At 38.7% G+C, this 16,327-nt stretch overlaps 1 protein-coding gene across 20 annotated transcripts in view; it reads left to right on the top strand.

Annotated features, from left to right (window-relative positions):
- syne1b (spectrin repeat containing, nuclear envelope 1b) overlaps positions 1 to 16,327 on the top strand; it is a 167,890-nt gene that overhangs the window by 112,503 nt on the left and 39,060 nt on the right. For 14 of the 20 annotated variants that reach the window (XM_077539645.1, XM_077539664.1, XM_077539648.1 and 11 more), the window contains 21 exons: positions 28 to 189; positions 1,429 to 1,755; positions 2,361 to 2,522; positions 3,640 to 3,837; positions 4,211 to 4,378; positions 6,129 to 6,320; positions 7,935 to 8,066; positions 8,156 to 8,256; positions 9,336 to 9,489; positions 9,582 to 9,695; positions 9,860 to 10,018; positions 11,259 to 11,468; positions 11,757 to 11,858; positions 11,931 to 12,050; positions 12,119 to 12,319; positions 12,805 to 12,978; positions 13,063 to 13,194; positions 14,541 to 14,737; positions 14,856 to 14,988; positions 15,085 to 15,267; positions 15,359 to 15,508. In XM_077539645.1, the coding sequence (XP_077395771.1) occupies positions 28 to 189; positions 1,429 to 1,755; positions 2,361 to 2,522; positions 3,640 to 3,837; positions 4,211 to 4,378; positions 6,129 to 6,320; positions 7,935 to 8,066; positions 8,156 to 8,256; positions 9,336 to 9,489; positions 9,582 to 9,695; positions 9,860 to 10,018; positions 11,259 to 11,468; positions 11,757 to 11,858; positions 11,931 to 12,050; positions 12,119 to 12,319; positions 12,805 to 12,978; positions 13,063 to 13,194; positions 14,541 to 14,737; positions 14,856 to 14,988; positions 15,085 to 15,267; positions 15,359 to 15,508 (3,471 nt within the window). The remainder of the gene's footprint in view (positions 1 to 27; positions 190 to 1,428; positions 1,756 to 2,360; positions 2,523 to 3,639; positions 3,838 to 4,210; positions 4,379 to 6,128; positions 6,321 to 7,934; positions 8,067 to 8,155; positions 8,257 to 9,335; positions 9,490 to 9,581; positions 9,696 to 9,859; positions 10,019 to 11,258; positions 11,469 to 11,756; positions 11,859 to 11,930; positions 12,051 to 12,118; positions 12,320 to 12,804; positions 12,979 to 13,062; positions 13,195 to 14,540; positions 14,738 to 14,855; positions 14,989 to 15,084; positions 15,268 to 15,358; positions 15,509 to 16,327) is intronic. The other 6 variants (XM_077539660.1, XM_077539659.1, XM_077539657.1 and 3 more) reach the window with 1 other exon arrangement.

Here is a 16,327-nt window from a genome sequence, read left to right as displayed (position 1 = left end):
CACCGGCAACCCTTCTTCTCTTCTTAGGAGCTGGCCCAAAAGATCAAAGGCTACCAGGAGCAGATCGCCTCACTCAACTCCAAGTGCAAAATGTTGGCGGTGAAGGCCAAGCACGCCACGCTGCTGTTGACCGTCAGTGACGTGGAAGGGGGCTTGCCCGACATGGAGGAGGAGAGGACGGCTCTGATGGTACAATGCAAATAATCAAATAGTGATGCCTAATAATAGTAATACATGGATAATATTTGGTCATTGTGGATGTAGCTCACGCAGGTGTAGAACTGCACCGCATCATACTGATACTTGTTTCTAATATTTTATTTACATGTAAAGCAAAATTTAAGAAATACCTCTCACTACAGTCCAAGGTTATTATAATGCAAAAAAAAAAAAGAAAATAAATAGCTCAAACTAAAATTGGAAAAATATTTTTGTTAACACAATAAAATAAAAATTAAAATGTTGAAATAAATAAATAAAACGCTATTATATTATTTTATAAAACTAACTATAATTATAGTGAAAATGACCTTTGTTTTCATATTTGTCCATGTCATGCAAGAGCTTTCAGGGTTCATTTTGAATTTATTTTTTATTTTAGTATTGCTCTATATCCATATAGAAGATGGAAGGTCAAACAGTCGTTTGAGAATTTTGTTGGTGACTTTTTTTTTTTTTTTTATGTGGTGTTATCTTGCACTTGACAAATACGGCACAAAAAAACTAATACTAAAACTAATCAAAACTAACTGAAAACAATTTTTGACAAAAATAATGGTACAAAAATAAAAACTAACAAACCAGCACTGAAAATTTATTAAAACGAACTGAAATTGAACAACAAGTCAAAACTAAATGGAAAGTATCATAAAATATCCAAAACTACTATAACTTTGGTCCAATCATACAATGCGTCATACTTACCGGTACTTACTGGTAATTAAAATAATACATGCCCCGTGACTGACGACTGCAAATATATTGAAGAAAAAGGAAACAAATATTCTGAAAAAATAAAAATAAAAAACATTTAACCAAAAAAAAAAAAAACATTTAAAAAAAATCGGAAAAATACAAAGAAAATTCAGAACAACAGAAGAAAAATATTCCATGATACCAAACAATTGCAAAACAGAGGAAAAAAAACTAATTCTTTAAAAACTGAGTTGTTTTTTTCCCCAAGTGAACGCAATAAAGCTTCTGTTTTTTCAAAATGTAAATGTGTATTTCAAAATGTAAACAATCCTGGCTTTTCGCCGAAACAACAGCCGGAATTTGCTGCAATGTTAAATTATTAACGCGCATGTTTACATCCATGTTGTTACAAATAGCACATTTTTTTTTCTAAGATGACATCAAAATATGGAAATCCTCACAGTCCTTTTCATGCACCTTGCTGTTTCTCACATTGGCCTTCTGCATGGTCAGATGACGGCGGGCCGCTGCCACGCCCTCCTGTCTCCCGTCACCGAGGAGTCTGGCGAGGAGGGCACCATCAGCTCCATGTCCTCCCCTCCCACCTGTCGCTCGCCTTCGCCGATCACCCACGGCGACGTTGCTACCGCGAAGGTATTTCCCTCTGCAAAATCTGCAAAGAAAGCCTCTCATCTTGTCGTCGTGATGCAAAATGTCTCCTCTCAGGCCGGAAGGGGAGCTCTTAAAAGAGCTCCGGTCCAAGAACTGTACGACCCGACGTTTGAGTCTGTGGCCAACCTGGACGACCTGCAGCGCTCATGGGAGACGCTAAAAAATGTGGTAAGTACACTTTAACTCATTCAAACCCGAAAACGTATTAAAACTTTTTTTTAATACTTATTTATATTTTTTGTATTTGCACGTTGTTATTTGGTTTAGTTTAGTTTAGTTTAGTTTAGTTTAGTTTAGTTTTGTTTTCCAAGAGCATACAGAAGGCTTTGATGCAGCTTCTGACTTGATGAGGTGGTTTAAAGCAATGGTAGTTATTAAAAAAATGGCCAGCAGGTGGCAGCAGAGGATAAGAGATCAGCCACGGCCACATTGAACCAAGCTCTTTTTGTTAGTGTTTTCACCAAGATTGTGAAGATTGATGAAACTTTGCTATATTCTAATGCTAATTGCTGCAAAACGGAAACAGCTATAAAAATACTTTTTTTTTCCTGATGAAAGAAGAGATTTTAATCTTTCTTTTAGTTGGTTCCACGTTTTTATAGCAATAGAACACAATATTCTGTGAGTCTTGCAAAATCAGTCAAAATCCACTGAAACAGCTGGGAGTGAATGGAGTTGCTTCAGTGAAAATGGCTGCCAGAGAATGAGTAAAAGCAGGTCGTGCTTTAGAGCCACCTTCACATCGACTGTACTGTGTGTCCTCCCGTGGACAGATCAGCGAGAAGCAGAGAAGTCTGTACGAAGCTCTGGAGAAGCAGCAGCACTACCAGGCCTCGCTGCAGTCCATCTCGGCCAAAATGGAAGTGCTGGAGGCCAAGCTGAGCGAGCCCCTGGGGGCCGACGCCAGTCCAGATAGTCACATGAGAACACACCAGGTCAGCTCTTCATTCGTCATTCGACAGACACCGGAAGGTTCTGTTTTGTGTGGAGTGAAGTTCTCGTTGGAGTAGCCGTTGATTAGTCAGGACAGTGCATGATATGCTACCGTTCTGCTTTAAATTGAAGATAAAAGGATATTGATTGATCCAGTGGCATCTTCAAATTGTAGTCCACTTGAGCACTCTACTGTACATATTATATTGTAATTAATATTTTTGAATATTTTGATATTTATGATAGATTTTTTGTTGTCATTTATTGGTATCTGTAAAAAGGATCTAATATTTATTAAAGCTGAGGCCACTACATAAGTATGAATAAAAAAATGATATATATATATATATATATATATATATATATATATATATATAAGCTAAATTATTTTTCTATTAATTCACGCAACCCGAAAAGTACTTGCACTGCATTAGAGAGGAGTCTTTTTTAATACTACAGTAAATAAAATATAAAACACCTTTACTGAATTTACCGTGACCACTACTATATATGCTATATTGTAATATGAAATGTTTCTATATCATTATTTGTAAAAAAAAAAAAAGAAAAAAAAAAAGACAAATAATTCAAATTCATTACAAAAATATGAGATCCTTTATTGTTTCTGCAACCACGGAAAGTATTTGATGTTTATTTTAGAAGACGCATTTATCATAGCAAATGCAATTTAGAATTGTTAAAGCTGTTAATATTTAATAGTAATTTAATTTAAAAAAAATGTAATATTAAATGTTCTAAATTGTGAATATTTGTTTTGTGGTGAAGGAATAAAACATATTATTTACTCAACCAAAGAAAATGCCTTTAGGCATTTATTCTATTTGTCTTTTTTTTTTCTAAGTTAAATATTTCTTCAGATGGGTCAATAAAAATATAACCTTAGCTACTGCTTGGGAAAATACTAATTCATCTAAACCCAAGTTAGAAAAAATTCCGATACTATTTATTGTTGAGCTTCATAATTACAATTTTTAATGACTCTTCTTTAATATCTATAAAGGTGTTTTTTTTTTTTTTAAACTGGTCAGAATTTCAGTGTGAGAATTCTCATTTCCAATTCCATCTGCGCTATTAAATTGTGCATTGTTGTGTTTGCAGGATCTGATCCAAGAGATACAGAGCGTGCAAGACGACATCGACCGGCTCCAAGCGAGCTTCACCGAAGACCTGACCGCCGATTCTGCCGCGGACTCTGACATGGCCGACCAGCTGGCCATGCAGTCTTCCCTGGCCGTCCTCGCTGAGAGGATGGCCACCATCCACATGAAGGCTTCGGGGAAGCGGCAGCTGTTGGAGGTACGCCGTTGGAAAAACAACTACACTTATTGATTACCTTTTCTTTTTATATCCGAGCAAGATAACCCAAATGTACGTGTATGAGTAAGTGGGGTCTGTTCTAAAAATAGCTCACCAGTGATGGGACACTGTGATTTGCTAAGAAGAATTAAAACAGAAGAAGTATGTCAATATATTTTTTTAAACTTACCGATGTACATGTTTCTTAATTTCCCAAATACTCTATATTTTGTGATTGTGTTGAATGAAAGAAAGTGGGTGGGTGGAATTGGCGGCCATAGATGTCAAAAATCTATTTTAATCATTTTGAGAAATACTGAGCTACACTATTACCACAAGTTTGGATGTGAGTATGGACGTAATTCCACTGCAGGAACGTGTCATCGATCGGCTTGAAGGCCAACGCCAGGATGAGGCTTTACGACAGTATCAGAACCAAGCGGAGGAGCTGGACCGCTGGTTGGTCCGGACACGTCGTTCCGCCGCCGTCATCCTTGAAGCCCAGGACACGGATGTAGAAGGGCAGCTCGCATCTTGTCAGGTGGGTTTTTTTTGTTTTTGTTTGTTTGTTTGTTTGTTTGTTTTTTAGATCCCTTTCAGGAGACATCATCGCTGGAAGAAATGACATGGAATTTTGAGGCAGAAGTACGATGTAGAGCAGAGGTCACCAACGTCACCACATGAGCAGCCTGTGGGCTCGTACCAATAATAGTACACCAGGGTTTGTTTTTTTCAATTTTTTCTATTTTTTTTCTTATATTTTTTTCAGTTTTTTTTTTTAACTATTTGAATGTTTTTCGATTTTTTTCTGTTTTTTTTTTTATATATATTTTTTGTCATTAAAAATATATATTGCAGAAAAAAAATACTTTATTTTTAATTCTGAAAAAATTAAATAAACCACGCAAAAAAAACAGTCAATTTTTTTCTTTTTTAATTTTTTTTTTTTTTTTAACTATCTGAATGATTATGGATTTTTTTTTTTTTGTTTTGGAATATTTTTTTGTCATTGAAAAATATATTGCAGAAATTTTATTTTTATTTTTTTAATTCTGACAAAAGAAATAAGCCATGCAAAAAAAATGGGCTGGTCGAATCTGAATTTTTTATTTATTTATTTTTTTAATCCATTATACAACAAGAAAAATCAGAAAATAGAAAATACATTTAAAAAAAAAGATTAAAAACAGTTTTGTTTTGTTTTCAAGTGAATGCAACACTTCCGTTTATGAGTGATCATTTTAAAATGTAAACAATGGAAAAATTTTATAGAAGTAGTGTTGCATTTTGGTATTTATCTGTTTCCTATAAAATCATTAACGGGATCAGTGTGTTCATATAAATAAATGCCATTAATTACTAATAATAACTAGAGCTGTCACTAACACATCTTTTCAGAATTGATTATCCTATCAATTAATCGGGAAATTGCCCTGCTCCCGTTTCAAGGCAGAAATTTTTGCATCAACCAATTTTTGTGGTCGACTTAGCTGATTTTCTTCTCCAGCCATAATAATAATGTATCAAACTGTCAGCCCTTCACACTAATCCGTAGTCAATAAGTAGATCTTGGCTTTTAAAAAAGGTTGAATATCCTTGAGTATATAGAAGTACACTGTACTAAGTATTGTTGTAAATAGGCGATGTAATTGAAGTGGTTACGTTTGAAGCTATGTGGGTAATACCCTGACTGGCCTGAATTTTGTGAACCTCTTGAAGTTTGCATTGTTTAAATTGGTTAAGAAATGTAGAAGGAGAAATGTGGCACACAAAAGAGCAGAACAACATTATATGTAAACGCTCATCAGCACAATAATGTGTTCGGCAGCTTATAATAAAAATTGAATCATTTTTGAGGTGGGAGGGGCATTGCACCTCGTGAGTAGGTAAACAAGAATGTTCAGGCCTCCAGCTGGACACTGACTTGGCTTGCTTCTTAGCAGCGCGAGCGCTGCTCTTAAGAAGATTATGTCAACGTCTCTCGCGAGTCGTCGTCTGACCACGAATAGATTGGTGACAAAGCCTCCGGGATATCCTTGAGGACAGACAAACGAGAAAACACACTCACGTTTTCATTTCGCTCGGTGCGTGGCTCTCGTCTTTGATCAATGCGACGTGAGGGATTAACACTCATGTGGCAGAGGAGCCCAGGTCAAAGGGTAGCGGGAAAGCCTACATCGTCGTCTCTCGGCCAGGGAAAGCAGCAGCAGGTCTAGAGGCCCCAAGTGCTCGCCAATGGACTTGTGGGCGGCGGCATGTTTGAGCTGGCCTCTCTCTTTCTGCTGCTGCAGAACATGCTGCTGGACATCGAGGAGAAGGTGCAGGCGCTCTCGGAGCTGTCCGTGCGCAGCGAGAACCTGCTGCTGCAGGGCCGCGCCGAGACCCGGGTGGAGGCCGAGCGACTGGCCAGGAGGCTGCGGACGCTGAAGGGAGGCTTGCTGGAGCTGCAGAAGATGCTTCAGGATAAACACGCCAACATGCAGGTGAGGGTTGTTGGTTGTTGACAGCTATCCAATTTCAAACACATGCTGCTTATGTGACCAGCACTTCTCAACGTTGTGACCCTCTTTTACACAAGTGAGGAACAAACAATCGGAATTGTTCAAAAATAACCGTTAACTCGTTTGCTCCCAAAGACGTATTTATACGTTTTTGTTTTTGTTTTATGCTAGAGCATACAGAAGGCTATGATGCAGCCTCTGAACTGAAGAGAATGCTTGAAGCCAAAACGGCCAGCAGGTGGCAGCAGAGTATAAGATACCAACCAGGGCCATGTTGCAACAAGCTCTTTTCTCCACTGTTTTAAACAGATTTGTGTTGAATTAGCTATTATATTCTAATGCTAACTGCTGCAAAACAGAAACAGATTGAAATATACTTTTTTTCCTGACTCTAATATTTATTTTGGTTTGTTTCATGTTTTTATAGAACACACTATGGGCCTTGCAAAATCAGTCAAAATCCAGTAAAACAGCCGGGAGCAAAGGGGGTTGCTTCAGTGAAAATGGCTGCGAGTGAATAAGTTAAAGACTAGGAATGTAATGACATCCAAACGTCGCGATATATTATCATGATATGAAATGCACGATATAATTATCATGATATTGTAGGGAGGTCGCCAATATATATATATATATATATATATATATATATATATATAAATAAAAAAATGCTCATGATACTGTCAAAAAACTCACCATATTGTAAAAAAAAATTAATTTAAATAATAAAAAAAAAAACTCATATTACAAAGAAAAAAAAAATATGTTTTTATGTGAGCGTGATCAAAACATGCCTAATTAAGATTAAACTGTATGAATAAACTCACCAGCAGAGGGTGCTGGAACTGGACAAATGGAAAACAACCAGGACTTTTTAACAGATTTGCTCGCTTTTATAATCATAACAGGACAATGACAATACTGTGGCAATTTTAATATTTCGATATTGCCGTTCTTGTTACGTGCCTATTAAAAAATGGCATACCTACATATCGTAGTTTTAAATGTACCACAATATCGTAAATATTCAAAGTTTCTGTCGGAGCGCCGTATGAAGGAAGGTTGAATATGACAACTTAATGTTGTACAAAAATGTCAAAATTAAAATTAGCTTTCACAATTGTTTTTTGTTTATGTTTCTGCACTCTAAAAATTGTAGGGTCAAAAAGGGACCAACCCAACTTTTGAATTATTTTAACCCAACTTTTGTTGTTGTTATTTTTTTTTTTTAAACGAAAAATTTGGGTCAAGTGAATAAATAACAAAACAACCCAATTTTTTGGATTGTAAACAATAAATTTGGGGTTGTTGTTGTTGTTGTTGTTGTTGTTGTTGTGGGTTATTCGCTAAACCTAATTTTTTGGGTTAAATAAATTACCCAAAAATTTGAGTTGGTCTCTTGGCCATTGAAAGATTGAATGTCGGTACCACCGAGGATATCCTGTCATTTTTTATTTTTTTTTATAAATGTTGTGTTTGATGGTGTATAGATTCATAGATTCTCGTAGATATGACACATTTGCACGTACCTAAGCATCTCAATCAAATGTGTCAAATATGCTATCAATTGTTGACAATACATTAAATGGTGTGCAGGGATCCACTCAAGAGCAGGAGGACAGCGAGTCGGACTCCAGTCTCTCTCAGAGCTCTAGCGTGCAGGATTGGGTGGCCCAAGCTCGGACCACGCGCTCCCAACAGCATCAGGAAACTCTTCAGAGTCAACGGGTGCGCATTTTTCAATTAACCACGCTATGCACATATAGATGGTCGGATGAAAGAAACGTCTTCATGTCGTTTTGTCGTTTGTTGTGCAGGAATTGGAGGAGCAGCTGGCGGAGCAGAAGAAGCTGCTTCAGTCGGTAGCCAGCAGAGGGGAGGAGATCCTCATCCAGCAGGCGTCACCAGGCGGCACCACGTACTCAACATCCTATCATAACTTTCTGAGAAAAGAAATGAATGTCGAATACAGTAAATGGGAGTACGGTGAACATTCACGAAGGGACATTTTGCCAGGACGTCACATGTCTTTCCATGTTGGCAAAATCCAATTGCACTCCTTGTTAACAAATATCTTCTATTTTGATTAGAAATAGAAGTGGTAGGAAATCGGACGTAGTAATCATACTCAATGAGGAACTGGCTAATTGATTGACTTTACTCGGATTCATGGCACAGATGTGCACTTTTGATGCTGAAATGGATAACATAATGTTGTCCACGAGCAGCTTTGCCATTATGTTTTGCTAAATGAGTCAAAGACAACCCGGGCGTTTGTTTTTATAAATTCATGAAAATGTCCGGTTTTCATTGGCCAGAAAATGGGAGGCGGAGTCCAATGTGTTGTTGCCGCGACTAATAGACTATGTACTGCTCCCAAGTCGATAGGGGGAGGGGGGGAAGGTGTTTGTTTGTTTTTTTGTGTGCGTGTTATTATTATTATTATTATATATTGCAGCATTTTTTTCACGAAAAAAGTAGGTCAGCTTTTTATGTACATCAATTCCTAAGCTTTCAAGCTAAGCTATGTTGGCAGCCCAGAGTTTTAGCTCACTGGTAACACTCTGCGCTCACAAACCGGACTCCCATTAAAAAAAATAAAATAGTACAAAAGGTTGTGATTAGAACATTGTGTAATTATTTATTCTTTTGTCAAGCAAGACCTCAAAAGAGTTATGCTATTTGTTTTATTTTCTACTCATTACAGAGGAGACGCACGTTGAAATAGTTTTAAAAGTATGACATCTTTGAGTAAAATAGTATCGAGTTATGATTTAAGTAACCCGAGGCTGGGCTGAGTATCCTCTTTATTTATTATTATTATTATTATTATTATTATTATTATTATTATTATTATTATTATTATTTTTATCAAAATATGGTCACCCTGCTACATACTGACCAGCCTCATTTGCTGGACCGAAAACTTGAGGAGGTTTGTCTTATTGACCACAAATTGTGAATGTTAATTTTTATTTGCATGTCTTCTGGGGGAAGAGCTTCAGAGCCGTTTTCAACTGCGGCGCTCGCCGAGAGGGAGGCCGACGCCGCACGGCAGCAGATGAGGCAAAGGTGGGAGAGCTTGCGGCTGGAGCTGAAAACCAAAATACAGCTGATGCAAAAGAACCTGGAGCAGGACCACAAGCAGACGGTATAGTCGAGTAGTGCGGGAAGCAAAAAAAAAGAAAAAAAAGTATTTAAAAAAAAATTGGGGAATTGATTTTTTGGGGTTTTTTTTGGCAGGTTTATTCAAGTGCTCCTTGTGCGACACCACTTTTAAAAGGAAAACTTCAAGCTGATGCATCATCGCTGAAAAGTCTTTATGACACTTTCAGGCTAACAATGGAAAAATCTCAGGTTTGACTTTTTAACGGTTTTCGTAAACAGGTACTTGGTACTTAGAAATATGCTGCAACTTTCTCCCACCTCTGGTTCTAAAAAATAAATAAAAATAATAATAATAATAATAAAGGATGACATAATTTTAGGTTTGACCTGCATTTACTGCTGTCCTTTTGCAGCCCGTCGGCGATGGCGAGACGCAGACGTCCGCCATGGAGCAGCAGCTCTACACAGCCGTGTCATCCACCTCCTCCTGGCTGGACGGCGTGGAGAACGTGGTCTTGTCCGACTCGCTGCTGCTGGCCGACACGGTGGAAACGCAGCTGGAAAAGCAGGAGGTGCGCTCATTTACGTGGCAAAATCCTGACATGTCATATGGATCTGACAATGTGGATATTTCAAGATTCAGGGTTGCTCTCAGTCATTGATGGTGTGTCACAGAACTAGTGCTGTCATTATTGAATACTTTTAGATTGATAAATCTATTGATTATTCAATCGTTTAATTGTGGGAATGCTGAGAGCATTTCCACATATGTTATCCGGCTTTTTATTCTGCACACTTTTTTGGCGTGTAATAACTCCGATAATAACACTTCCAATTTACACCATTCAAATTTCAACTTGCTTCAGAAATTCACACCATCTTGGTTATATATCATCTGATTTCACAGAACTTATAGTTTTTGCACAATTTAATGTTAAATATCAACTTTTCCCCATTCATTTTCAATGGGACTGACATTGAACTTTTTCGAAGTCCCACTTTCCACGCCCACTTCCATACATACTTCTCATCATTACCAGCTTTCTGATACTGCTCAGTGAGGCAACTTGGTAAAATGCATTGTCCAGTAATCAGGAGGTCACGGGTTCGAATCCCACCTCCGACTGTACATTGCAAATATCCATGGCAATTATGCTAAGCTATGATTTTCAACAAGCCAAGTTGGCTCACATGTTAAATACGGCTGGCTGTACGGAGACATGCAAGTGTGTTGGTTCAAATCTCGCTTGGGAAATATTTTATTAGCATTCAGCTTTCAGCATTCCCACGGAATTTCTGTAAAAATTTCACTTTGTCTAGTCTACGAATAGGATTCATTTTAATTTTAGCATTTAAGTGGATTACAAAAGCATTTTTCCCCCTGATTGCTATTTATTAACCAGTGATTGGTGGTTATTTTGTACTTCATATTCATATAGTGATTTAAAAAAAATAAATAAAAGGGGGCGTGGGGGGAGATTGATGCTGTACTATGTTACCGGTTCGGTCATTGTTTTCCAAAGTAAAAACAGATGTTTGCAAATGTCTTATTTTGATTAAACACATGAGATAATCAGTCTTCTTTCATCAAGGACTATAGAAATCAGTAAACAATTACTGTTAATAAGCTGGAATCAGAAGATGTGGACAATTTTAAATAAAAAAATGGCTCAATGGTTGATTAATTTGATAATCAATGACTTGTCAATTAATTTTGACAGCTCTCCACTGAACCTTTATAACATGATTTCTACCAGGAGAAGATAGATTCAGCGGTCTTTGGATGTGAACTGCTTCTGCCTTTGTCTGCAGACGTTGCAGAGTGATCTTCGTCGCGTGGCAGGGGAGGTGACGCTCAGTCAGACCTTGCTGGCCGCGTCATCCGGCTTGAGGCAAGAGGAACGAGCCTTGCTGGAGGATAATCTAAACTGCCTGAAAGAGAGACTGGGAGCTCTGGGTGGCGCTCTGGGTCACAGCTGTGACCACTTGAGGACCAGGACTCACCAACTCACAGCCTACCAGGTTGCTATTTATCCGTTCATTCAACTTCATTTCACCCAAAGGTGTGCCCCAGGGCTCAGTCCTGGGGCCCCTCCTCTTCATCATATATCACTTTCCCAGAACTGTTTATTTATTTATTTATTTTAACAAGCATACTTCTTGTGTTCATTCTATTAAAACCTGTAATTTCTTGTTTGATTGTAGACTATCCATGTGTACTCTAAAAGGCATTATTATCCAAACAAGCATCGTTATAATTGGTAAACTTAAAGGTAAATGCTGCATGTGTTGGCTTTGTGTTGAACACAGAATGAACTGCAACATCTCCAGAGTGCTTTAATGGAGACCAAGTGCCAGGTCTTGCAAGTACTAGCTGAAGCCATGGACAGACCAGCCTCAGAACAGCTCAAGGTAGTGCAAAATTTGGTTCGCACACATGCACTCACATTGCTCTATTTTTACTGCTCACTCGTTTTTATTCAGGCCATTGCCAGCACAGAGGACAACCTGAAGGAATTTGAACAGAAGATCACGGAACTGAAAAGCAGAGGAGCCGCGCTGCAAGCAGATCAGATATCAACAGACAGAATCGTGAAAATTCAGGTTAGTCGGGAAGTTGGGGAGCTTAGAAATCAAAGTGCTATTATTGATCTGTTGTTTGATATTGTCAGGATGCTTACGAGGAGCTGGTGATGACCGTGGGTTCTCGGCGCAGCGGGTTGAACCAGAACATGGCGCTGAAGCTGCAATACGAACGTGGCCTGCAGGACCTCGCCGACCTGGTGGACACAGCGAAAGGAAAGATGGCCGCCGATCAGAGGATCAACGCCGGTTCGGCGGAAGAAGTACAGAGTCACCTGGACAAACACAAGGTCAGGCTCTGAACTCATTCAAACCCAAAAACGTATAAATACGTTTTATAATACTTTGTCCGCCACTCCCAAAAACATTTATTTATTTATTTATTTATTTTAATGGTAGAACATACAGAAGGCTTTGATGCAGCTTCTGACCTGAAAAAGTCCCTTAAACCAATGGTAGTTGTTACAAAAAATGGCCAGCAGGTGGCGCAACAGATTTGTGAATAATAATGTAACTTAGCTATGTTCTAATGCGAATTACTGCAAAATGGAAACAGATACAAATCTACTTTTTTTTTTTTCCCGATGAAAGACTAGACTCATCTTGGGTAGGTTGTAGCTTTATAGCAGTTGAACACAATATTCGGTGGGCCTTGCAAAATCGGTCAAAATCCAGTAAAACAGCCAGGAGCGAAGGGGGTCGCTTCAGTGAAAGGTACATAACATATAGTAGAATACAGTGAAGTGTTGTGCTCAAAATCTGTGATGTCTTGTAGGAGTTCTTCCAGGGTCTGGAGTCACATATGATTTTAACCGAGACATATTATGGGAAAATTAGCGGCCTGATGCTTCCTAAAGAGAGACGGGTGCTGGAGGAGACGCTAAACCAGGCTCACAGCGTCCTCCAGCTGTCACACAGTAAAGGTGTAGCACTGGAGGGCATTTTGGAGGTAAGAGAAAACCCCACCATCACCATCACAACCACCACATCATCCACAAAAGCCTGTTGACATTTTTTTTATTCTTTTTGTCAGACTTGGCGTCGCTTGGTGCAGGATTATCAAAGCCTGGATAGCCAGTTGGAGGCTGTTGAGGAAAGTATCCCTGCAGTTGGATTAGTGGAAGAGACGGAAGAGAAACTCATGGAGCGGATTTCACTCTATCAGGTACAACGATGAGAGAATGACAGAAACAGTCTGTCTCCCTACACAGTAATTTTTATAGAGTAAATTGTACTCTATTTAGAGTGAGACTGAATAACCTAAGCTTGTAATAAAATTTACACTTGGAAGAGAGTAAAAATAAAAAAATAAAAAAAAATTGTAGGAATGACCTCACGACCTTCAGCTTGGGAGACTGCCAGTCTACCACCTGAGCTATGCCAGTCCTAATGTTTGCTTATATCCAAAAGAAGACCAAAACATCGTTTGTATTTTACTCTTATTGAAGTGTAATTTTTACTCTAAACTGAGACCAAAAACATTGTTTCATTTTACTCTCTTCAAGTGTAGATTCTACTCTAAACTGAAACTATTTGGTCCTTCTCTAAATAGAGTAAAATTTACACTTGGGAGAGAGTATAATAAAAATTATGTTTTTGGTCTCTGTTTAGAGTAAAATTTACACTTCAAAGAGAGTAAAATAAAAAAGTCAATCAAGGGTTGAGGAACGAACTCATAACCTTCAGCTTGGGAGACTCTACCACCTGAGCTATGCCACTCCTACTGTTTGCTTATATCCAACAGGAGACCAAAAACATCGTTTTTATTTTACCCTCTTCCAAGTGTAAATTTTACTCTATTTAGAGTAGGACCAAATCGACTCAGTTTATAGTAAAAAAATTTCAGCTAGGCTCGGTTGTACCAAAGCAAAAATATGCGCTTTTGTCAAGTATCTCAACTTTACTTGAGTATTTATTAGGGATGTAAAAATATCCAAACATCGCGATACGATATTATCACGATATGAAGGTCACGGTACGATAATTAACACGATATTGTGGAGAGGTTGGCGATACAAAAAAATGAGCTCATAGTAAAAAGAAAACACACAATATTGTGCTTTTGTACATTACAGCAACTCATATAAACACCTACAATCTTTATTAACACTAAATATTGAGACACTTGCTTACTAATACAAGCACACATTGAGATCCTCCACATATTGACTCGGTTCACAAGAATATTACTTTCCCCTTCATCTGACCGTTAGTGTGGATTTTAAAAATAGAAGGGCCAAAACATGCCTTGTGAAAATCAAACTGCACTAAAAAACTAGCCATCAGAGGGTGCTAGAACTGCACAAATGGAAATCAACCCAACTTTTTTTTAACGGATATGCTGCTTTTAATATCGTGACATGACAACTATGATATATTGTGGCAGTTTTAATATCGCGATTTATTATCTAACTTTTTACACAAGTATATGTTGTTCTACTTAAGTACAGAGTGTGAGTACTTTGGCCCCCTTTTGACTGTATTTTCTCTTCCACCGTGTCGCGGGGCAAGGGTCTGAAGGGGAAGCTTACGGAGCAGCAACACAAACTGCAGCAGGTGCTGGGAGAAGGCAAACAACTCCTGCTGTCCGTCTGCTGTCCCGCTCTGGAGAATCAGTTGGCGGTTCTGGGCGAACACTGGCTGGACAACACCAGCAAAGTCAACAAGGAACTGCAGCGTCTGGAGGCCATCCTCAAACACTGGACCAGGTCTGGAACCTCACCGGACACGTGGTCGTCATGTGTCTCTCTTTGAGGTCCCAGAATTCCGATTGTTTGCAATGGATGCAAACTGTTCACTGCCATTTCCATTGTTTGTCCCCTCCAGCTATCAGAGACAGTGCGGGGAGCTTAGCGAATGGCTGCAGTCGGCTCTGGAGCGTCTGGAATTCTGGAACACGCAAGCGGTCTTGGTCCCACAGGATTTGGAAACTGTCAGAGACCACCTCTCTGCTTTTCTGGTGAGGAGGGTCACAAGTCGCTTCACGGCCAATCATGCTGTCGACCTTCGTGTCTTCGATGGCTTATGTATGGGTTTGATTCCGTTTTTATCACAGGAGTTTTCCAAGGAAGCAGAGAGCAAGTCCGGTTTAAAGAGCTCTGTGGTCTCAGAGGGAAACCAACTCCTGAGGCTGAAGAAGGTGGACACGGTGGCACTGCGCTCAGACCTGGCGCGCATAGACAATCAGTGGAGTGAACTGTTCACGCGCATACCCGTGGTACAGGAAAAGCTCCATCAGGTGTGCAATACAGAAAAAACAAAATGTTACTTTTAAGTCAAGGTATTTCTGCTGTTAATTAACATCCCGGTGCAATGATGTCCATCCTCAGATCCAAATGGAGAAGCTGGCGTCCCGTCACGCCATCTCTGAGCTGTTTAACTGGATATCGCTGATGGAGAATGTCATCGAGGAGGACGAGGAAAACCTCAAGAGCGCTGTCGGATCACATGTCATTCAGGACTACTTGCAGAAGTACAAGGTAATGGACCCACCTGGACAGTCATGGTTGATCTCAAGTTTGGAGCACAGTGAGGTTACCGGCATCGAACACAGTAAAAACTAAGCACAAAAGAAGAAAACATCAGTTCCGAGATCTGGACGAAATAATGGGAATCATACTGACGGCGCCTTTTTCCAAAGTCTCAGAAAGTACAGTACTCTTTTTCTCCTAGAGGCCCATAGAACCCGATTCTATGGGTTGCCTAAATTGCTTTCGAAAGCTTTGTGACATGGAGAAAGAAGATTGCTTAAGGCAGGGGGGTCTGCAACCTGCGGCTCTGGAGCCACATGTGGCTCTTTAGTCCCTTTCTTGTGGATCCCTATCGATCTCTTAAAAAAAATATATATATATATATATATATATACATTTTTTTTTTTTAAATGAATGCACGATGAAATAAAAAAAATGAAAAGTAAAAAGTTGTAAGAAAAAGAGAGACAAGGGAAAAAAATAAATAAATTAAATAAAAAATAAATTAAAAAAGAGAAGAAAAGGTAGATGACATTTTGTTTTTGTTTTTGATACCTAAATGTCCAAAAAGTGACAATAAAATGTCCACAAATGATGAAGAAAAGCAGAAAATGACCATAACATGTCCACAAAATTGCCAAGCAAAAAAGGCAGAAAACATGTGAAAAAGTAGCCATAAAATATCATGCAGCTCTGGAGCCACATGTTGCTCTTTTTAGTACCTTTCCTCTGGATCTCTTAAAAAAAAAAAAAATTGGTAGAAGAGAAAAAAAAAATGTAAATAAAAAATAAATTTAAAAAGAAAAAAGAGATAAAAGGTAGATGACC

Source organism: Festucalex cinctus, chromosome 12 (genome assembly GCF_051991245.1).
Source record: "Festucalex cinctus isolate MCC-2025b chromosome 12, RoL_Fcin_1.0, whole genome shotgun sequence".
Lineage (NCBI taxonomy): Eukaryota > Metazoa > Chordata > Actinopteri > Syngnathiformes > Syngnathidae > Festucalex > Festucalex cinctus.
Note: the sequence above shows the minus strand (reverse complement) of the source record. Positions and strands in the feature narration are given on the sequence as shown.